The 25,274-nt window shown below is 39.3% G+C and overlaps 1 protein-coding gene across 1 annotated transcript; it reads left to right on the top strand.

Annotated features, from left to right (window-relative positions):
• The first annotated feature begins 6,955 nt into the window (after positions 1 to 6,955).
• Positions 6,956 to 19,043, top strand: LOC131245792 (acid phosphatase 1). The gene is made up of 3 exons (XM_058245495.1): positions 6,956 to 7,437; positions 17,161 to 17,370; positions 18,824 to 19,043. The coding sequence occupies exons 1-3, from the start codon at positions 7,055 to 7,057 to the stop codon at positions 18,999 to 19,001; spliced, it is 771 nt and encodes a 256-aa protein (XP_058101478.1). The 5' UTR covers positions 6,956 to 7,054; the 3' UTR covers positions 19,002 to 19,043.
• Positions 19,044 to 25,274: the final 6,231 nt, after the last annotated feature.

Raw genomic sequence — 25,274 nt, forward strand, 5'->3', positions numbered from 1 at the left:
CCTTAACTGAGTTACTTACTTTACTATTGAATATGCTAACTTATTGTATAGTTAATTCATGTGTTGGACGATAAATGTTTCTTTTAAGTTATAACATGCATGAATGATTTGATGATAACATGTTGTCCTTTATTGTATATGTATTAATTTATTTATACGCTACCACTTGTGCTTGAATGATGAATTGAATGGAACTTACCTTGGACTTATGATCTTGCGGTCCACATTCGCCTCACACGGCTTGAATCGCACATTTGCCCTTGTGGCTTGGATGGGTCATTGGTGCCCTTCCTGGCTTATTGGTTATATTTATACATCTTGTTGTTTCTTAGCCATCTTGCGGTGTTCAGTCGTATCATGATTTCTGGGTGGATCTGAAGTTCATTTATCGATTTTCTAGCCATCTTGCGGAGTTCACGTACGATATAATTCCGGGTGGTCTAGAGTTTGTATGTTGATTGTCTCTTCATCTTATGGAGTTCAGTCGTACCATAATTTTCAGGTGGAGCTAAAGTTCGCTTATCGATTTTCTAGCCATCTTGCGGAGTTCACGTACGATATGTTTCCAGGGTGAAGTGGGGGTATAAAGGATGATTTTCTATTCGCCTTGCGAATTCCACTTGTACCATGATTTCTGGGTGGAGCTGAAGTTCGCTTATTAATTTTCTAACCATCTTGCGGAGTTCATGTATAATGAGATTTAGGGTGTAATAGGAAATCGTATGTTTGATTGTTTGATTATTTGGACATGTTTCCTTGTATTGCGACTGCCATTATATTTTGCTTATGATGAAATTCTGTTGATATGTTCGATTTTCTTAATATGAGTATGACTATGTGTAGATACTGAAAATCGGCGCCCACGCTGATATATATTAGGTTTTGGTGGGGGTGATATGACCGATTTGTGGATGTTGGGGTCGCCACTACCCAATTAATCTCAGAATCCACCAGTCGGCTAGAACCCGCGAAATATGTAAGGTTAGAGAAATCCGAAGACTCTCCTACCTTAGATTGACTCCTGGTCCATGATCCAGGATTCCGAGTAAAGGACCTCGGTTATAAAGTGAAAAGGTGTTAGGCACCCTCTCTGCCCGTACGAATATACGGTCTATACTTGGTGTGGTAAGAAAATCTTAAGAGATGGATGCTATGGTCGGGATAGGACTAGGCACACACAGATTTCTGATGCAGCAAGATCCAAAATTTCCGTAAGCTACAGAGCATACGTCCAGGAATGCGTCTAGAAAGTGGATGTAATGATGCTTATGCCAAAAGGTGAAGAAAAATGGACTAGATTGCTAGGAATTTCTAATGTGACAGGATCCGATGTTCGGCAAGTCACAGAGTATACGTTCACTAGAGATCTAAAGAAGCAGGGGGGTTAAGAAGGGAATAGATGTCATGATGAATGCTTGTATGCAAAATAAATGGATATTTCGCTTGATCTTGAGTAGGCTAAGACATGGACTGAGCCATGATCAGTCCGGGGTAGACTTGGAGATTGGGATGGTTAGGAAGGTAGGGAGTAGACTAAGGGGATAGCTAAAAAATCTGGACTTGGAGGCTTGGGAGCTCCTCCTCACTCTCACTCTTTTCCTCTCTCTCTCTCCCTCTCCTCCTCACTCTCACTCTCTTCCTCTCTCTCTCCCTCTCCTCCTCACTTAAGCTTAGAAAATGAGAAGTGGATGGATGCAATGTGAGGTCGAGAGGGTTATTTATAGTCTTCTCCAATGGTCTTATGGTAATTGTAGGATTTAAGAGGGGTAAAAGGTGAGGTGGCAAGTTATGGTTAGTTGAGGAGAGAGGAATGCTACGTGGCGCTCTCTCATTGGCTATTGGGATTGGTAAAATGGTAAATAAGCTCGGATGGAGGGGTAATTTCTTAGAAAAATTGACTTTCGGATGCTGGGGCAACTGTCCCCAGAGCTTTACACTCGGGCCGTAAACGGCGGCATTCCAAGTACCGCCGGCAGCAGTCAAACTACCGCCGTCGGTAGTTTGACTACTGCCCGATAAGGGTTCGGTCCGGGCTCAAGTGTGTGGGCTTGTTTGATGCACTGGTTCATCCGATAATCCCCTTTTGGGGTTTTGGGGTTCAAATAGGTGGACTTAGGTTTGGGTAAAAGGGGTCTGGTCAGGGTATAGGGCATAGGCAGGGTTTGTATGTGGATTGAATGGTTTGGATTGGGGCTTCAGGTTGCGGATTAGAAATTTGAGGTTTGGGTCAGGGTTTTAGGTTAGGTTTAGGTTTAAGCTGAGATTAAGGTTAAAGTTTTAATCATGATTCCCAGATTGTCTTTAGCCTTCTTAAGATGTTTGCCTAGGTGAGTGTCTACACTATGAAATGCCCTGTTTAGTGTATCTAATTTCATGGCTTGTAATCTATGTTGGATTATGAACGATGAGTGCGTAATCTTAGAGGGTGCTCCTCACTGCGATAGCCATTGACGCTTTCAAACCGTAATAGTTGATGCAGGTATAGAGTGAGTCGATGCTGTTCGCTGAGTTGCTAGAGCAGGTTGGATAGCTAAGGAACTAAGCGGGGTCCCTACGGCCCACATCGATCCCCCACCACTAGTCGAGGGACTCATATTTTTGCTTACCTGAACCTTGTTATTTGAGATTGTAGAAGTCCTGTATGGGCGCTACATTTGGAATTTCATTATGGTTGGAATGTTCTTATTTAATGCATGGTTTATTCTAGCTTCGTTGCTGTTAACTCTTATTAATGACAAAGGGTTCAAATTTACACTGGATTTTATAAGCTAACACTCGGGTTTTTGGGGAATGAGTTATATACTTGGGTCCTGAAAACACGGGGTGTTACAGGCAGCTCGTAAATGAGTCCGCTATTGACGTGCCGGGTAGATATTGACTGATTACTGGCTAGACGAATAGTGAGGTCTCTTCCACTTGCATGGTTGCGCGTCCAGTGGGTGGCGATCGCGTGTAGAGTGTAGTAGACTCCGGTGATGATCCTAGAGATGTACAATACGGATACGTGAACTTATTGAGTACGAGTTGCATACTTAGCATTTTTTTCATTCATTCATTCACTATCCACTCGGGCTCTTAGTACGCAATTAAATGTTGTGTACCTTCGTAATGACTATGATTTCGGTTGGGGCGTGCGACTAACCTAAGGTCAGGAGTTTACCACATTGAGTCTGACTATCTAAATTTAGGTATGAGACTATTTTGGATAGAAGTATCTTGTGATGGACCCAATAGCTTGCGATACCACATACTATTATCCCGACTTCACACTCTAGCTAGGTTATTTCATTCGCATTACATATTGCATTACATTCTCAGCACATAACATTTGGTTTACTGTGCTACTGTATTACATAACCTGATTAAGGTTAACGGAATTCGTGGACTCGGTATCTGATATTTGGCTTATTACGTCTCCGCATTGCACAACTGATCTACATTGTTTCCTTAGTATATGATATTGGCTTATTATGTTTTTGCATCGCATAACTTAGATAAGGCTGATGGTATTTATGGACTTACCAGCATGTTTCCACATTACTCTGATATTGTACGATTTATGGATTGTTAGTATTTCCGCTTACTCTATTATGTATATACTTGGCACTTACCTTGTGCACACACTTACACTACCCTCTAAGCTTTTTATAAAGTTCATGTATGATAGATGCGTGCATGTGGCATTAGGTCGCAACAGCGTTGAGCTTGGAGCATATAGCTGTCTTCTAGAGCTTTGATTTTTGATATATGCATATTTTCCTTTCCGCACTCTATTCAAATGTTTATAATAGTGGATATGTGATGATGTTATTGCCTTTGTGATTTGGGTAAACTTATGGTTATGCTTCTTACGAGATAAACGTACATTGGAAAATCCTCCTTATAGGATCTTAGGATCAGAACCTAGTGTATGAGCGCTGAGAGCGGAGAATGGAGTACTACAGAGGTTGTCGGTATCAGATTTGATGATTGAGAATTTTGTGAACCCGGTTTCTGAATTTGGAGTGTGACACCAACCTAATGCTGGGTCGGTCACGGATTAGGATTAGTCAGGTTCAACCCGCCCAACTTACAGCCCTAGTTGTCAGCTTAGAATAGCTGGTTTTCTCCGTGGTCGTTTATTATTTATTAGGGGTCTTGATGGGCTGGACTTGCGCCCAAAGAATCTGAATTTTAAATAGGGCGAGCTAGAAACAGATCCAGTGACAGCCCTATTATTTATAGGCAGAGCATTTATAGGAACAGATCCGGTGCATTAGGATGCACGCTGTCTCCATGTCATTTCTGCACTCATGGCATACTTGGATTAGATTGGAGCCATCCACTTGATGAATCAAGTAGTGAATCAGCCATACTCCAATCACACTCTTTGGAAAATTCTGACCCTTTAATTGTTGGGACACTCAAAGGCAAAAGTCAGGAATGGTTTGAATCCATTGATACAAGGTCCATTTTTAAGACGGTTATGATAGTCTGACAAAAGCAAATTTTGACTAGTGGAAAATCAGCGGTGGAGACTACAGGATGCTTGGTCTGGATCATCAGATGCATGTGCCACGTTTACAATAAAAGATATGGTGGCACGAAAGAGCTCCCACCATCAAATAACAAGCTATGAGACTTACTACTCATCATCACTATCATATACTCTTCCCACGCCTACTCATCAATCCAAACGCTGCTGGAGGCTAACATCATGCAACCCACTGCACCGGACATTTATTGTAGTAGTTTCGGGAGGCCCACATACACCCCTTCACACGCAGCCATCCAGCACGTGTGTAGGAATCCGAGCTGAGTATCAAGTCGGACCCAGTGTCTCTGTTTAAGTATCAGGTAGGCCATGCATATACGAATGAATGGGCACCTAAAACAGTTGGAAATCTTTTCCAAATAGAGATGATCTAATAGCAAAACAACCTGGGTCTTCTACTAGATGATTTAGATGATGAGTCCCACCTGATGTACGGCACGGATCATCGGATGACTTAGGCATGCATGATGTTGGCAAATGTGGGTGCATGAGGAGGAGCGCGTGGAGCTAACGAACCTCAAATCAAACAAGTGCAATTAAGATGTTAGTCGCGGTCCATGTGCCACACGTATGTGAGATCTATGACGTTCATCAGGTAGACCACCCCATGAACATGATTTGGCCGGAATTTGGGGATGGTCCACTGATCAGGCGTCATACACATTCATCTCTTGTATAGATTGTTGGTGACTCTTTTTTTACCGTCCATTTTTTTTTTTTCTTGTGGACTCTCGATCCAAATAGGCCTGGGACCACCCACCAATACGGCCCGTTTCCAACCTTAGATTGGAGAGAGACAAAAGTTCCATTGTCAAAACAAAATACCTTGGTTTCCGTGTGGGGCCCTTTGTAGGATAGAGCGCTTGACAAAAATTATAATTGCAAATTACTTTAGACCAGGATCATATGGGCCTCCTCCACCATTTAGTAAACGGTACCAACCCAAGGAATCACTGATTGGTTCACTTTAGTTATGATGGATCCGGACCGTCCCATTTACAGAACACATATCCGATCGGCTACTGCCAAAAAATCACACCCAATGGAAGTTTACAACCATCAGTTCCATCACCTCCTATCAAACAGCCGTCGCTAAAGCCTAGACCAACCAATCATGAAAGCTTCCACAGGTTAAATGGCCAGAAACAACCAAATTCGCATGAAATTTAGATATTTGACCTATGCTGAGATGGGAAATTAGCTGATCGGTTTGGATTGACGACATGCTAACCACTCGTCTATTACATGGTTGACGCAGAGTGGACATTGTTCACTAAATGGTATTAGACGCACGCAGAGTGGACATTGTTCACTAAATGGTATTAGACGCACACAGGATGCTAGAACATTGGACGCGGATTAGGCGGGGTTGCCAACACCAACCCCAAGCGGTGATGTGTCGATATGTTGGACACTGTGAGGCCCAACGTGATGTATTTGTTTTATATCCACGACGTCCATCCATTTTTCCATCTCAATTCCGGGAATATGACAAAAAATGAAGTGGATTCGAATCTCAAGTGGATCACACCACAAGAAAAAGTGGAGATAATGATACCCACCGTTGAAACATTTCTAGGGCCCACCGTAATTTTTATTGGTCATCCAACCTGTTGAAAAGGTCATTAACATCTGGATGAAATGAAAATACAAATATCATTCTTATAAAAAACTTGTGTGGCCCTCAAGAAGTTTTTAATGGTGATCGTTCGATTACAACTTTCTTATGGTGTGGTCCACTTGAGGGTCATATTTACTTAATGTTTTTATTGGTTTCCTAAAAAAAGTTTTCAAAATGGATGGACGGAGTGGATATAAAAAATACATCACATTGGGCCCCACAGCGCCCAACACATCGACACACCACCTCTGGGGGTAATGTTGGCAACACCCCATCCTCCGCGCCCGTTTCGAAAGAGAAGTTCTCAAGTCCAATATTAAAAGAGAATTTCTGAAGTCCAACCGGTTGTACCATGAATTACTGACCACCTAGTGGATATCATACAAAATTTCATGTTTGTGTGACATGTAACCCGTCCAATAGGTTTTCCACATCATGACGATCACCTTAATCAATAATCAGCCACATCCACACGTTGATTGCAACTCATTTGTATTTTTTTATATATATATCAATGGCTAGAAATTGTTTTCTATGTTGTGGCCCACTTAATAAGTATATAGGACTTATTTTTTTCGAATGTGATCCTAATGATAGGACCAACCTATTGGAAGAGCTGGATTTCACACAAGAACAATACATTGGAAGTTATTTACTTGGTGGACTGTTTATTAAGGTACTACCGGTTGGACTATAGAACTTTTCCAACACCAATAGTAAAACCATGTGATTACTCAAAGCACGATAATGCAACCTGGCCCACCACCCATGTGCCCATCTATCATCCCCATCAATCAAGCACCCCCTCAAAAACCCCAGAATCCCATAAGACTCAACCTCAGATCCACCACTCTCTCCTCCTCACATCCCCCACGCCTTTACTGCCAAGCAAGAACAAAATGTCCACAACAACCACATTGCTTTTGCTTGTAACCATCACTGCCATTTTTTCATTGGTTGCAGGAGACTGGAATATCTTGAGTCCAAAATGGAAAAATGGGGTTGGAATTAACTTGAAGAATTACTGTGAGAGTTGGAGGATTAATGTGGAGCTAAACAACATTAGAGATTTTGATGTAGTGCCTGATGAATGCGTCAACTACATCGGAAAATACATGACATCGACGCAGTACAAGGCGGACAGCGAGCGGGCTGTGGAGGAGTGCAGCATCTACCTCAGCAACACCTTTCAGTTGACTGGCGATGGTAAGGATGCGTGGATTTTTGACATCGATGATACACTTTTGTCAACAAGACCATACTTCAAGAACCATAATTATGGGTAATTCAATCTCTTTACTCTGTAGAGAATCCTATGTAGATAAATGTATGTTTGTGTTGTTAATTTTTCTAAGGTTGTTGTGTAGCTTCCTGATTTGTGATGTGTGGCCATTGATCTGTGGGCCATGAGAATAGATTTTGTGCACCATTTCTATCTCATCGGTGGATGATGGGATCCACCTCTGTATTTTGTGGGTGGCAGATGGTCAACCAATGGTAGTTGAAGGGACCAAATACTTAGCTTCCCCTGCCAGTCATGATGTGATTCCCATTGTGGACGTGCCATGAAAATCACATAGCACTATGTTAGAGTGTAGGATACATATGCACATTAAGGGACGAAGGGGTAAAAATCTGGCTCTGATATCACATTCCTCCATAAGAGACTATACGGTACAAATTGTACTATATTTATTTAATCTAGAATGACAAGCATATATAAAAGAGGTGGTAGATCTGTATAAATTTATATGAGATCTTAATAGATATACATGAATATACTCATATATTATTCATAGTATGTATAGCTATGTCTAGTGTATGATGAATCTACATATATCTATATGTATAAATTTATATATGATCTTAATAGATAAAAATGAATCTACTCATATATTATTCATAGTATATCTATATGTAGATCTGTATAAATTTATATAATATCTTAATAGATATACATGAACCTAAGCGGATTTCAGATGGACATTGCAATAGGCCCAACATATTGATATCGCCAATGTACGTATGTATGCATGGACGGATTGTTGGTGAGATGGATGGATTTGTGTGTGGGTGCGCACATGCACGCATGGATGGATGGATCATGAATGTGTTGCTGTATGTATGTACGTGCATGGATGGATTGATGGATCCACCATTTTTGCCATGCTTCCCTAATGTTTTCCCATCAACAATACATGCTTTCAAGCTCCATTAAAGGAAAACTTATTATTTAATTCTCAAATATACAAATATACATCTTTTTAGTATTATTTGATTTTTAAATATGCAAATATGTGTATTTTATCATATTTTGAAGTATCATTGAAATTTTTTACCATTTTCTTCATGTTTCTTTAATTTTATTTATTTATTATTATTATTTTTTAAAAGTTAGCATTACATGTTTTACAACACCAATTAAAGAGTCACTTATTTTGTACGCATTATTTTGCAATTATCTATTTCATAAATATGTAAATAAGTGTATTTTAGTATTTCTCGAAGATTACCATCTACCTCTAGTGTGCAAAATCTTGAATCCACAAGATTATTCTTGAATACACAAGCAAAAAGGAAATATTGAAAATTTTATTAATCAATAATGTGTAATATCTATGTTTTCTCAATTACATCGCTAATTAAAAAATAAAACCCTAATTCATAATTACCAAAAATAGAAAAGTGCTAATCTTAATAGAAGTTACTCAAAATTAGAGTTGTACATGAGTCGAATCCAGTCGAGCTTGGTATAGCTCGACTCGGCTCGGTCCTCGAGCCTGAATAGCAAGCTCGGCTCGATTTGGTTAGTAGCTCGGGCCAGTTTGAGCCGATTTCGAGCCAAGATCAAGCCTTGCGGCATTTTCTCAAACACATGGAGTGCACCTTCAATTTCACACGGTATGTAAAACAATAACAGAAGTTCACATGTGTTTCATCAAACACTTAGTAGGCAACATCAAAATCAAGATACAAGGGTATTTGTTTCATATCCATACCTTCCTCACCACCAGCTGACACTTTGTTGAGTCATTTCATCAAACACTTGGTCAGCAACATCAACCAAATCAAATCAACTCGACTCGAACTTAGTTTTGAATCGAGTTGAATCGAGCTTTTTCGAGTCAATTTGAGCGAGCTAATCGAGCTAACTCGGTTCATGTACAGCTCTACTCAAAATAGTAAAACTCATCTAAAGCCTAATTTACCAAAAATAAAAAGTCTAGATAAATCTTACTGGAGTAGTCCCAACACAATTACAAGTAATTTCTAAAAAATATGGAAATCTAAAACTCTAAAATAAAAAATAGTACAAAAATCAGAATTACAGACAATTATTATTATTATTATTATTTTCTAAAATCTTAATTTTGAACTAGAAGCATGTGTTTTCTTGCGAATTGGACAAACATGACCCATTTTGTAGGTTAGTTAACTCCAGATGGCCTATTACAATAAAGATTGATAGGTTGTGTGTCCCATAACGATACCCAGATCAAAAGTTATGGCTGATTTACGGTTCACACTTCTAACGACAATTTCTCCCTATTCAGAATGAATTTCTTCGAACTGGACGCGCTTGGGGCTTGATTACATCATGTCATACGTATGAACGGGCATGGATATGATAGATTACCTCTACTTCCATTTGGTCTTCTTTTGGTCTAGCCATGATAAGAATGCATTTATACCACGTCTTACATCAGACCCCTCCGCTTGAAAAAAACTCGTCCTTGAATTATTTAATGGACTTGGTTCATGACGCTCATACATGTCTACTACATTAAATGTTTATAAGATCTCTATGCCCTTGGGAAGATCAACAATAATATAGGTTTTATTATTGATTTTTCAGAAGATCGAAATATAACTTATTTCTTATTCATCAACTTATTATACATCCCAATCGAAAATCTCTCAATGTGTAGATGAACTAGTTCATTATCACCCACTTCAAACACCTTATGGCATCGACATTTATAAACCTCTTCCTTGTATTTGACATTAGAATCCGATAGCCTTTTCTGGACATTGACATACAATGTTGTGATTTGGTTCGTCATATTTTATGCTGCAACACTCCTAATCGATAACTTAGGCAAAGGGACCAGGTCAAGTGTATGTTTGGGAACATAATCATACACAACCTCGAATAAGGACTTACCGGTGGATCAATTCTGTATGTCGTTGAAGGCAAATTCCACCTAAGAAAGACCAATATCCCGCATTGGGAGCAATTCGTCGGGAAGTTCATCGGGCATAATTCTATTGGACTCATATAATATCAGTTTCAATTTCTTTAGGATGTCCATGGATTCTACTTCTTTTTCCTATACAACCAATGCACTAATCTCTCCCATCTCAGATTTTTTTGACAAAATATGGTATAGTTATGAGAGACCGCTCCTCCACTTTATAAGTCTTGTGTTAGTTATCTGTTCTGATAAGGGTGATGATAATCTTTCTACTATCTTTAACAAATGCAAATATGTTGTCAGATGTCTTAAATCTGACGTTTTTTGATATGCTCGACCGGTTGAGGGACTGACACGACCGGTCGTAGCCCGCTCGACTCAAAGTCCAGCAAGCTCAGTTTTTGGTGTCCGGGCCGCTTGACTGGTCGTCAGGGTCCCTCGACCGGTCGAGTATTCTTCTCGATCAGTCGAGGTTATGCAATTTCGTTTCCGGATTTGATGCGGACTGCGAAAATTTGAGTCGGTTTTCGTAAGGGTGCGAAAGGGAAGTTGCCTAAACTATAAGTAGGTGTCCTTAGGGCTTTTTTAGGATATGAGAAATAATTTCTAAGGCTTCCTAAAGGTATTCTAAATGGTTCTAGGGTTATCAAAGGGTGTAGCAATGGTGAGATTCGAGGTTGTTCGAATCGGGTAAGTCCTCTCTCTTTGTAATTAATGCTTTCATAGTGGAATTTTGTCGCTTTGTGCCGTGATTTTTTTTTCCCGTAAGGTTTTTCACGTTAAAACTTTGTGTTCTCATGTGATTGCTTGACATTATTAGATTGCTATCTTAGATCTAGATCTGTGTGATTCTGCAGCATAAAGCCCTAACAAGTGGTATCAGAGCAATTGTTGGGGCACAGATCTGAATCTGCAGGATTAGTAATAATGGCAAGTACTAGGTATGAGATTGAGAAGTGCTCAGGGAAAAATAATTTTGAGTTATGGAAGATCAAGATAATCAGTTCCTTAATTAAGCAAGGCGAAGATGGTGCTCTTGAAGAGCGGAAGTTTACTATGACTGATGATGATTGGAATACTCTTGATAAGAAGGCTTTATCATTGATCCGTTTATGTCTCACGGATGAGGTTCTCTACAACGTCATGAGGGAGAAAACTGTGGCTAAGTTATGGGCGAAGTTCGAGGATGTTTATGCGAAAAAATCTTTTGAAAATCGCCTACACTTGAAGCGGCAGTGGTATAACTTCAAGATGACAGAGGGTGAAGATCTGGAGGCTCATATCAGTAACTTTAACAAATTAATTTCTAAATTGCTGGATATGAAGGAAGTGATGAAAGATGAAGAACAAGCATGTATGTTGCTGAATTCTCTCCTAGTGTCTTATGAGTCGTTCAAGGACACAATGTGCTCCACGAATAAAACCTTGAGTGTCGACACCGTTATCTCGGCCCTTCAAGGGAAGGCTATGAGAAAGCTTAATGTCGATATGGGGATATCTTCTGAGGCACTGCTTACAAGGGGGAGAAATTCTAAATAAGGTACAGGTTCTTTAGGTTCTAGATCCAAATCCAGGGGAAAGGGCAAAGGAAAGGTAAAAGTGCTGGAACTGTGGGATGGAAGGACTGTGAAGAAGGATTGTGAAAATCCTAAATCTAAGAGAGAAGATTCCGAGGCTTCGTACAGTGAGGCCAATACTGCCACGTCAGATGGATCGAGTGAATGTGATGGTAATATTTTGTCTGTGTCTACGATCAAGCGGCCATACGATAATCATAAGGATGAGTGGATGCTAGACACAAGAGCGTCTTTTCACATAACTCCTCATCAGAGTTAGTTCACCAGCTACAGAGAGTGCGATGGTGGATAGGTATTTATGGGCAATGACATTGCCTGTAATGTTGTGACTGTTGGTTCAGTGCGCATCAAGATGTTTGATGGGGTGGAGCGTACTTTGATTGATGTCAGGCACGTTCCTGATTTGGAGCAGAATCTAATTTCTCATGGTGTACTTGAGGCAAAAGGATGCAAGTACACAACTATTGATGGTGCTCTTAAGGTATCTAAGGGGGCATGAGTAATTATGAAAGCGCAACGACTCGGTAACTTGTATAAGTTGATTGAGAGCACTTTAAAAGGTGGAGCTGCAGTGGATGTAGCGGATTCCACCTCTGCACATGTGTGACATGTTGGGCATGGCCACATGAGCGGGTAGGGCAGGAAGGCTGAGATGCGCGGACAGGGATATAGAGCAGGTGGAGCAGCCACCTGCGCGAAGAATCACATGGCATGATCGCTTCGGCGTGGTATATGGACGACTCCAATATCATAGGGGATTCATCTTCTATTCAGATGGCTCTAGGTGAGCCTGGTGCTGAGAAGTGAAGGGTGACTATAGGTTATGTGATAGATTCGTTGTACCAGACTGACATATGGGAGCGGGTGGAGCTTCTAGTGGGCCGGAGAGCGGTTAGATGCAAGTGGATCTTTAGGAGGATACAACATAGATACAGGGCGAGGTTGGTAACTAAGGGTTATGCTTAGAGAGAAGGGATCGGCTTCTCAGAGATATTCGTGCCGATAGCATAACAGGTGTCTATTAGATCCGTGATTGGCGCTGGTTGGCCAATGTGATCTTGAGCTGGAAGGATGGATGTGGAGTCTGAACTTCTGCAAGGGAAAGTGAAGAGTAGATCTACATGAAGCAATCGGAACAGTTCGAAGGGGCTGAGAAAAGACTTTGCAGGAGGTTGTGGTTTGACTTGTTGCCTAGGTGTGGTTTGATTTCTTCATGGTGAGTTAGGAATTAATGACATGTAGATCGCCAATTATGACATGTCTGAAATCAATGTGCTGAAGACTCGGTTAAGTGGGACAATCAGGATGAAGGATCGAGGGGTTGCAAAGATGGTTCTCGGCGTTGAGACTGAAAGAGGAGTAAACTTTGGTTATCTCAGGCAGAATACTTTGGATAGGTATTGATTAAGGAGGTGATGGACCATGTAAAGCCGGAGAGCGTTCCATACGCGTCTCTCCTCAAGTTTTCCTCATGACATGTCCCAAAATAGTTGAGGAAAAGCAGGATATCTCATGAGCCTTATTCGAATGCGGTTGGCAGTGTATGCCATGGTCTGTATTAGACCAGTTATTTCACAGGCTATCAGTGTTGTGAGCAAGTACCCCGGCAAGCAATATTGGGTAGCGATGAGATGGTAAGAAGACTACGTCTTTTCTTTTGAGAAGACAGGAGCAAATGTGGTTGGGCATGCGGATTCAGATCTGGCAGACATGCTCTCCTAGATCGTTCCTGCAGAGAAGTTGAAGTTATGTGTAACTTCTCTGGGCTTGACGATGGCATAAAAGAAGGACGAAGTGTGCACGAGAAGCATTGATTGAAGCTATGATGCAATGCAGAAATAACAAAAGAGGTAAAAAATTTACACGGTTAAAGATTGAAGACATGGTGGAGATTGTTGTCAGATGTCTTAAATCTAACGTTTTTTGATATGCTCGACTGGTCGACGGACTGGCACGACCAGTCGAGGGAGCTGCACGATCGGTTGTGGCCTGCTCGACTCAAAGTCCAGCAAGCTCAATTTTTGGTGTCTAGGCCACTCGACCAGTCGTGGAGATAGCTTGACCGGTCGTAGGGGTCCCTCGATTGGTCGAGCAGTCTGCTCGACTAATCGAGGTTACGCAGTTTCGTTTCCAGATTTAATGCGGACTGCGAAAATTTGAGTCGGTTTTCGCAAGGGTGCGAAAGGGAAGTTGATTAAACTATAAGTAGGTGTCCGTAGGACTTTTCTAAGATATGAGAAATAATTTCTACGGCTTCTTAAAGGTATTCTAAAGGGTTTTAGGGTTATTAAAGGGTGTAGCAAAGGTGAGATTCGAGGTTGTTCGAATCGAGTAAGTCCTCTCTCTTTGTAATTGATGCTTTCATAGTGGAATTTATCGCTTTGTGCCGTAGTTTTTTTCCCGTATGAGTTTTCTACGTTAAAACTTTGTGTTCTCATGTGATTGCTTGACGTTATTGGATTGCTATCCTAGATCTAGATCTGTGTGATTCCGTAGCACAAATCCCCAACAAAATATGTTTTTTCAATCTTTATGTGTAGCGTCAACATGATACTATCATGGTTGACCAAGTAACATGTGACAAGCTTCCGTGTTAACTATGTCATACATTACTTCATCCTTATAGCATTTACCAATGGAGAAGGGAATACAATATTGCTTAGTTATCTTTATTTTTCTCACCTCTTTAATCCATCCAATTGTGTATGGAGATAAGTATTTTTCTGTCTTCAATTGCAACTTTTCCATCATAGTTTTCAACACGAGGTTCTTACTATTCATGTTATCTCTTATCAGATCATAGACCCTTTGGTTCACAGAGCACCTCATTCAAAATATATTGTGTCGCTGTAAATCTATCTCCTCCTTTGGCGTGTACAATAATTTCTTCACGATCAAAGTGGTGGCATGTGATTCACAATTATCGGGTGGTGGCCTGCGATTTATCATCATGTCATGCCATGAATATGATAACTGTGAGCTTTATCGCCAATCTCCTGTTGCTTATTATTATGAACGTGGGTCTATCATATATCTTTCATCAAACAGTTAATCACTGCCTATATTCTGGCTCGTAAATTTTTCTACTGTGCCACCTCAAATACTATCACCGTCAAAGTATAATTCCCACGAACCTTGGTTATATGTCATTGAGCCAAGGAAAAGCCTCACTTTGGTACCAACTGATGAAGGGAAGCGTGTGATGTGGAAGATCACCATCTACCTCAACTGTGCAAAACCTTGACTCCACAAGGTTATTCTTAAATCCACAAGAAAAAAGGAAATTCAAAATTTTTATTACTCAATAAAGTGTAATGTCCATGATTTCTCAATTACACTAATAATAAAGAAAAATAAAATCCTAATTCATAATTACTAAAAATAGCAAAATTCTAACCCTAATAAAAATTACTCAAAATAATAAAACCCAACTAAAGCCTAATTTTTCAAAAATAAAAATTCTAGATAAACTTCCTGGAGGAGCCCTATCATAATTATAAGTATTTTTTTTTTTTTAAAAGATGAAAATCTAAGACTTTAAAAATAAGAAATATGAAAAATAGAAATAACTAAAAATAGTAAAATTTTCCTAAAATCCCAATTTTGAATTGGAAGCATGCATTTTTTCACAAAACGGATGAATGCCACCCATTTTGTGGGTTGGTTGATCCCCAATGGCCTATTACAGTAAAGATTGATTGGTTGCGCATCCCATAACAATACCCGAGTCAAAAGTTACAGTCGATCTACACTTCACGCTTCAAACGAAAATTCCACCCTCTTTGAAATAAATTTTTTCGAACCGGACACGCTTAGGGCCTAATTTCATCATGTCGTACATGGGAATGGGCCCGAATATGATAGATTACTTATGCTTTTATTTGACCTTCTTTTGGTCCAATCATACTAGGAATATATCTGTGTCACGTCCTACATTATTTTCCTTGAGAATTTTCATCATTTCTTTATGTTTCCTCTGTTTTCCTTAGTCACCTATACATTTCCAAGTATCAACATTGGTATCGATGATATGAATATATATATATTGTATCCCCAATTAGCGATACATGTAACGGCAGTGATACTATGAACACTTGGTGGGACACCACATGGAGGCACTTAAAACCTAAATTTCACTTGTCGTGGCCTACACAAGTTTTAACTCCGGCTTAGTTTCAATGTCTCCTTTTATTTTGCTAGGGGCACTTGATGATTGGATACGATGGCATATACAAAAAAGAGGCGGTTTGTGTTCCTTCTCACATATACAAAGAAAAAAGGTGGAACCTGCGTTCCTTTTGACATATATGAAAAAGTAACACATCCTACCAAACATGACACTTTTGGTATTACCATCTAGAACTGGCATCGAGTTGAGTTGGACCGAGTTTGGGCTGACCTGACTTGATCCGGTTTTGAAATATGCCTGACCCAAACTCGACCTGGCTCGGTACCGAGTCTATCATGCCTGACCCAATCTGAGTCTAGGTTTGGCCTGCACTAATCTGGACTGAGTCCGATCCAGTCACAAATACCGAGTCGGGTCGGGTGCAGTAGGTATCTATGGGCTGAAATCGCAACTCAAAATATAAATTCACTTAGCATAATTGCAACCAATTCCCATCAACTATATAAAATCTCAGATGTGAAACGTCATATTTGAGTTTTTTTAAATATATATGTACGAGTCGAGTTGCAGATCGAGTTGAGTAAGTACCAAGTTAGATTTTGGGTTAGGTCGAGTCAAGTTACTAGGTGACTCGAACTTGACTCGGTTTGAATTCGGATTGCATGAAGTCAACTCAATTAGGATCGACTCACCCACTCGGTTTGGATCAAGTCCGATCTGAACGAGTCGGACAAGTTAAATTTACTGAGTGGAGTCGTCCCGTGCCTAGCTGTATTACCATCAAATACCGCTAAATCCATGTTGCCAAATGACTCCTTATGACTGTTCCCTTCCTAGCATTTCCCATTGTTCTCTTTGATGTAGCCCAATTGAGTTATTTGATTAGGCTAGATTTTGGGAGCCATCATTCAATGGATGGGTCGATTGTCACTAATTCACAAATCAAGATGGGCACTCGCACCAGGCAACATGAACTTACAGTAATTACCATACATTTAAACTGACTTGATCATTCTCCATTTTAATTAAGTCATAAACATGCATATCATTTTGTTTGTTTTGTTTTATTTTCTTTTTCTTTTGAATTATGTGTGTATATGTAGAGGAGAGATATTGAATAAAACATCGTTGGAAGAATGGATGAGAAAAGGGAAAGCACCAGTTCTTGACCATACACTCCGCCTCTATAATGAAATCAAAAGAAGAGGTCTCAAAATCTTCTTAATCTCATCTCGTGGCGAATGCTTGAGAGATGCCACCGTCAATAACCTTGTCAAAGAAGGATATTACAGTTGGACCGGTCTCATCTTACGGTTCGTATTCCTCCTTTTATGGTTCCGTTTCATTTTCATTTCCTTTTTCTCTTCTTAATTCTACGTAGCGTATGGCCATTACTACAACGGAATCTCTCTCTCTCTCTCTCTCTCTCTCTCTCTCTCTCTCTCTCTCTATTTATCTATATTTATTACGCTCATCTCTCTCTCTATGTATATATGGAAATGGTTCTATGCGGTGGAGCTTACGGGAACTTCTCTCTCTCTCTCTCTCTCTCTCTCTCTCTCTCTCTCTCTCTCTATATATATATATATATATATATATATATATGTATGGAAATGGTTCTATGCGGTCGAGCTCATGGGAACTTCCCATGAGGTCAAGCTGTGTGGGCTCCACTGTGATGCGTGTTGAACATCAACACCGTGCATTTGATGGGTCCCCTTTAAATTATGGGATATCCCAAAAGTCAGCTGTATACGGAACTCAGGTGGTCCATATCATCTAAAATAATGTGAAGATATTCCTAAAAACATATACAAGCACTTGGTGAGGCCCACCTAAAATTTGAATGCGTCTGAAACTTGGTCTTACCCCTCATCCAATTGGGACACAAATGGATGGGCTGGATTTGTGAACCACATCTCAGTGAGCCTAACAAATGATTATGAATGTTTTAATGGGAGGGTAACCCCTCTCAACTTTTTTATGTAGTTTGGCCCACAAAAGTCACCGATTGTGTTGATTTTTAAGCTCAAGACCCACCATTGAATGGTGCATCTGACTAATGGGATTGATGTTCAACACGCATCATGGTAGGGCCCACACAGCTCGACCTCATGGGAAGTTCCCATGAGCTCCACTCCATAGAACCATTTCACACACACACACACACACACACACACACACACACACACATATATATATATATAGGATGCTAAGCTGGCTACCAGTTCACTCGTGTAAACTTTTTTGAAAACTCATCATACGTGATGTGACTCCAAAAAATAAATGGTCCATGTGAACCAGCACCTCATGAAAACCCATGCCCAATTTTTACTTTGACCCAAATGTTTATGGGGCATAAAAAATGAAAACAGTTTCCTCCAAAGATTTGCATTTCTCTTTGCTATAGCCCACCGTAATTTTAGATCGGGGTGAAAATTTGTCCAATGAAGTATTATGGGATTCCGTATCAATGTATTATTCGGATTAGACACCCATAATATGTGTGCAAAAGTGCGCACATTCATAGGTCCGTAGGTGAGCATGACAGGTGAGCATGACTCTCTCTCTCTCTCTCTCTCTCTCTATATATATATATATATAGGTTCATTTGTTTATTTGACCATTGGATTGGTGGATACTATTGGACGGTTAAAAATGAAAGTATCTTACTGTCCTATTTCCGTGAACAAGTGTCCACGAATGGAATCAAAGGTTAGGATTGTTCAACCAATCCCATATTAACGTTTTGAGACACGTCTACAGGGGGGCCGAGGACAGTAACAAAGGAGTGCAAAAATACAAAACGGAGCAAAGGAAGATGTTGATAAACAATGGATACCGCATCTGGGGAATCGTTGGGGATCAATGGAGCAGCTTGCTTGGCCTTCCCAATGCCAAGAGAACCTTCAAGCTTCCCAACTCCTTGTACTATGATTCTTGAAACAAAGCATCTCAGCCATTGAAATAAGGTGTTGTTGCTATATAGTGACTATATATATAATATATGCTTGTCCAGAGACTCCAATGTTATTATCGTTTCTATTTCAAACTGTTAGAAGTCCAATATAAATAGCAAAATCCATAAAACACGTGCATGTCACGTGCCTGTGACGGATTTAATAGGTTTGATTTGCATTATTTCTTTAAATTAAAGGTTTTTGTCGCAAATTTCTTAATTCAGAATTTTTATAGTGCCTCCATTATACGTATACGAAATTGCTGAGCGGTGCTTTCTGTGGGTTGTAATTTCCAAAATAGTGTCTTTTTATTTTTATTTTTTTTATTTTTATTTATTCCTTCTCAAAGGGCAGGCACTAGTATGACATCCAACTCATCTGACAAATGCACCCCACTAGAAAAGCCAGATGAATAGAACTTTCTGATGGATGCAATCATTAGGTGGGCCACACTGTAAAAACCAATCACACCACACAAAAATATCCAAAATGCACATGTAACTTTATCCAAAAATATCCATATTCATGTGTAACCGATCAGATAATTTCATCTGCCATGTTGTTAGAAATCAACTAAACTTGATTTTCAAATCTGAGTACAACTAGAATTGGAATTGTTATTTTGTTTTGTTTATTTTTTTATCGTTTAAATATCTATTTTAATTTTGAGTCTTGGCTTTTTATTTTTAAGAGCAAATTTTGTTGTTTTAGAAAAAAATTATAAATATTAGAGAGGTACAAATTAAATTGTATGAGAAAGAGTTAAAAAGTGTTAGAAAGCAATACGGTATTTTTTTAATTTATTATTTCCTTCAGTTCTTATATATGAGGTATCACAACCATGGTGAAGAAGTTTATCGGTGAGCCAGGGTTAAAAAAATGTATGAGTAAGAATTTTGCTAGGATCTTGATGTGTGTACATGGCATTTATGGTATATAGCAAAGAAAATTTAACTTGGGTCCTTATAGATATTCAAGGCATGCATTTTAGACTTATACATTGGTAGAATACTCAGAGTTTAAATTTAGTAGCGGTGGTGGTATTAAGGAAATTGGAGATTATTCCTTGTAGAAGTGATGAACATGTTTAATCCATAATGGCAGAAAAGCTACTACTAGCTAATTACATGATTTGGAGAACTAAAATATGCATCATGTGGAAGGATATTGATGGAAACAAGATCGAGATACTAAAGAATGGATTATTAAGATTGATTTGGAAAAGAAAATTAAAAGAAAGTACTAGTGGTTTAAAAAAGATGATGAGTGAAGATGTCATTATTTCGAATGAAAATGAGAGTGAAGGCCATGTGATCCTTCTAGTATTATGGAAAAGGCAGAAGCAAAACATATGACTGATGATTTTGAATATGCCAACGAGTGAAATTCCCTAGAGAGATTGAGAATACTGAAGAACCGAAGAATTTGATTGGAAGACGATATTAAAGACATGAGATTTGTAAAAAACAGAGAAGGATGAGAAATGGAAATGAAATATTCGACTTTAACTTATAAACATCAATAAATACTAAGAAAATTATTACTTGCTGTTTACTTACAGCTAAGAAACCATATCGTAAGGCATTAATAAATCTAATGGAGTATGAGAAAATTCAAATTCAAAATCCATTGATGAAAATGTGAAAGTAAAATTGGATTATTATTATTATTTTAAAAATTAAGATCTTTAGATATGAAGAGATTCAAAAATGCATTTACAAAGCCACAAGTCATGACAGACCATATATAATACAGTTCGAGTTCTATCATTAGTTTGACATAGAAAGTGTTCGGATTTGGTCTGCGGAATCACACAGGGATAGATCGAGGATAACAATCCAAGAACACCAAGCAATCGCAAGAAACACAGAGATTTAACGTGGAAAACCCTTACGAGAAGAATCTACAGCACAAAGCGACAAAAAATTCTACTATGAAAGCACAAATTACAAATATAGAGGACTTATCCGACTTGAGCAATCCTCAAACCTCACATTTTCTCCACTCCTTGAAACTCTAGAATACTTTTAGAAACCTTAGAATGCCTTAGAATTCCCTTAAAAATACATCTCAGTCTTGTATACACCCCTTTATATAGGTTTAGAAAGAAGTCAAAATGGAATAGTAAACAAAAATCGCAAAATCTGCATTTCCGTAGAAAATCTGCGTAAACCCTTTGATGACATCGAACTAGCTTCGATGTCATTGAAAAATGACAAAACATGTCCAGTGAGCATGGGTGAAAATCTCAGAAATACTCGATGGCATCGACCAACTTCGATGTCATCGACTGGCTTCGATGACATCGAAGCTGGTTCGATGTCATCGAACAATGAACTGTCAGATTGAAGGCATCTAACACCAACAATTCCCACAATGTCTTCAATTTTCAAATATGTAGCTTCTTGTTATCTTCTCTTATCTCTATATTGCATCATAGCTCCATTAACACTTCTTGTGCACATTCTATCCTTCTTTTACCCCATCGCCAAGCCCAGAGAAGTTGCAGAGAACTTGAACTTCTCTATAGGAACGACCTCAGTGAACATGTCTGCTGGATTCACATCGGTATGAATCTTTTCCAATGTTACGCCTCCTTCCTCAAGCATCCGTCAGATAAAATGGCGACGAACATCAATGTGTTTAGTACGTGAGTGATAAACAAAATTTTTATCCAAATTGATAGCTGACGCAGGGATGAACGTGATGAGGATAACTACTCCGAATCCACGGAGCTTCTCTGGACTCCTCACAGAGACTTCTCGAATCCACGAGGAAAGAAAGCAGAAAATAGAAATAAATTCTAATAAATTCGAAATTGATTAATTGATGAATAAAAACGAGTTCACAACCCTTTAAATAGGGCTACCAAGCAATGGGAAAGAAATTAGAAGCAAACTACAACTCAAACTCTTAGAATCCGCGACTTACTATAAATAGTAAACTTACTATTTATAGACGGTCGTGATGTCTACTAGTGCGCAAGGTTTTCGGCCAAAAATAGTAAGTGTCCTATTTGGCTTCACCAAACCGTTCTCCTAATTATTCTAAGCTCTTTTCACGTTGGGCGCAACTCCTAAAGCCCGACGGATGAAGAGTTATAATCAAACTAAAACTTACTATTTATAGTAAAAACGAAATTAAAACAGGGAAACGACCGTCAATCCAGGGGTTTTTCGCAATTTCGGGCTGCGTAACCCGGCATAGCGGGGTTGGTTGGCTTCAGTAGCTCGTTCTACCCCAAAATCATATATTTTACGTTAGATAACTCATTCCGGATTGCAAGATACTCCCGATTTAAGGTTCGATGGTCTGGATCACTTCTGTCGTCGACCGGGCCTTTTCTGATCCATCTTGGCCATGTAATTGTCTGCGATCCGCTCTACATCAAACTTCATCCTAAGTTTTAGCTTATTATTTAAGGCACTACATTAATAGCACTCTTGCTATCACAGTTAACCGGCATGACCTCTTGTTGATGTTCCAACTGATTTATCATGCCTCTGAGCCAAACACCTTCTTTAAATGCTTCCGTTACTGCCATATATTCTACTTCGATTGTTAAAGGAACCACCATGGACTAAAGCTTTAAAATCTAACTGATTGCTCCACCCACTAGTACAAACGAGTATCATGAAGTAGAATTTCTGGAATCTACACTGCCGCGTAGTCTGAATCCACATACCCTACCAACTTCACCCGTCTTCTCAAAAGTTAAGACAGTCTTTTGTACTTCGAATGTATCGAAGTATCCATTTCACCACTTCCCAATGTTGCTTGTAGGGTTTGATATGTATCTACTCACAACATCGACTGCCTGTGAAATATCTAGTCTCGTATAGACCATGACTTACATTAAACTACCAATCACATTCAAATAAGACATATGAGACATAACTTACTTTTTCTCATTTGATTTAGGACATTGTTATGAGAAAAGCTTGGAGTGAGCCGCGTAGGGAATAATATTGGCTTTGCCTGGTCCATCCCATACTTGATCAGCACATTTTCAAGGTATTCTGCTTGTGATAACCAAAGCCTTCTCCTCGTCCTGTCTTTATGAATATTTATGCCGAGAACCTTTTTTACAAGCCCCCAGATCTTTCATCTCGAATGTCCCTGATAACTGAGTATTCAGTATGTTGATTTCAGACATATCATGACCGGCGATTAACATATCATCAACATACAATACAAGGATGATGAACTGCTATCACTCAGTATCTTATAATAAACACAGTGATCATATTCACTCGTAGACACAGTAATCATATTTACTCCGAGTAAATTTCTGACTCAACATGAAAGAATCAAATTTTTTATACCACTGCCTAGGCGACTGTTTCAAGCCATATAACGACCTCATTAACCTGTAAATTTTTTTTCTTTGCCTCTTTAACTTCGTAGCCATCTGGTTGCTTCACGTAGATCTGCTCTTCCAATTCCCTATGCAGGAATGCAGTCTTAACTTCTATTTGTTGCAGCTCGAGATCGTATTAGGCAACCAGCGCCAATATGAATGTGATAGACACTTTCTTAACCACTGGCGCGAATATCTCTGTGAAGTCGATTCATTCTCTTTGATCATAACCCTTTGCTACCAACCTTGCTTTGTATTTATTATGTTTTCTTTTTAATAACCACTTGCATCCGATCGCTTTTTGGCCTACTGGAAGCTCCACCAGCTCCCATGTGTGATTTTTGAGTAACAAGTCCATCTTATCGTCTATAACCGCCTTTCACTTTTCTGCATCAGACTCACTAAGATCCTCCTAAATAGTAGATGGGTCCCCCTCATTTGTAACGAGGGCATATGCAATTTAGAGTCGTCCCTGTATCTTGCCGGTAACCTGCGATCACGTGGTGGGTTTTCTTTCATAGATGGCTACTCCACCTGCTCTTGTACCTCTTTCTGCACATCTGTCTCTGCCTGAGTATCATCTGTATTAGATTTTTCTTTATATTAGGAATGTGCCTGACATCAGTCAAGGTATGCTCCATCCCATCAAACATCTTGATGCTCACCGTACCAATAACCATAACATTACATGCATTGTCATTGCCCATAAAAACCTGTTTACTATCGCATTCTCTTTAACTGACGAATCAACTCCGATGAGGAGTCATGTGATATGACGCTCTTATCTTGAGGATTCACTGATCTCCATGATTGTTGCCACTTGTCTCTTCATCAGATTTGACAACATTGAAAAGGCTGCTAAATTTTCTTTCTTCGCTTTAGGATTGGTACAATCCTTCTTCATGTGTCCAGTCATCCCACAGTTTCAGCATTTTAGTTTTCCATTATCCTTGCCCTTGGATTTGGATCTAGGTCATGAAGATCTTATACCTCGCTCAAAATTCTTGCCTCTCGTAAATAGTGCATCAGAAGATGTCCCCATCGCACCGTTTAGCTTTTTCATATCATTTCCTTGAAGGGCTGAGATAACGGTGTTGACACTCATGGTTTTATTTACGGTGCATATCGTGTCCTTGAATGATTCATATGATACTGGAAGAGAATTCAACAACATACATACTTGTTCCTCATCTTTGATCACTTCCTCTATATTCAGTAATTTGCAAAATCAATTTATTAAAGTTGCTGATGTAGGCCTCCAGATTTCCACCTTCTTCCATCTTGAAGTTATACGGCTGTAGCTTTAAGTGTAGATGATTTTCAGAGAACTTTTTCGCATAGATGTCCTCTAACTTTGCTTATAACTTAGCCGTGGTTTTCTCCCTCAAAACATTATAGAGAACATCATCCGTGAGACATAAACAGATGGAGGCTAAAGCATTGCTATCAAAAGTCTCCCATTCTTCATCTTTTATAGTTGATTTTTGCTCTTCAATAGCTTTAACTTCACCTTGCTTAGTTAATAGACTAATCGTCTCAATATTCCATAACTCAAAGTTATTTTTTCCTGAGTACTTCTCAATATCAAATTTGATGTTTCCCATTATTACTAATCCTGTAAATTCATGTCTGTGCTCCAACGATAGCTTTGATACCACTTGTTGGGATTTGGTCTGCGGAATCACACAGAGATGGATCTAGGATAATAATCTAAGAACACCAAGCAATCACAAGAAACACAGATTTAACATGGAAAAAACTTGTGCGAAAAAACTACGGCACAAAGCGACAGAAAATTTCACTATGAACGTATAGATTACAAAGATAGAGGACTTTCCTAACTTGAACAATCCTCAAACCTTACCTTTTCTCCACCCCTTAAAACCCTAGAATTCTT

The sequence above is a fragment of the Magnolia sinica genome, chromosome 5, assembly GCF_029962835.1.
Source record: "Magnolia sinica isolate HGM2019 chromosome 5, MsV1, whole genome shotgun sequence".
In the NCBI taxonomy this organism is placed as follows: domain Eukaryota; kingdom Viridiplantae; phylum Streptophyta; class Magnoliopsida; order Magnoliales; family Magnoliaceae; genus Magnolia; species Magnolia sinica.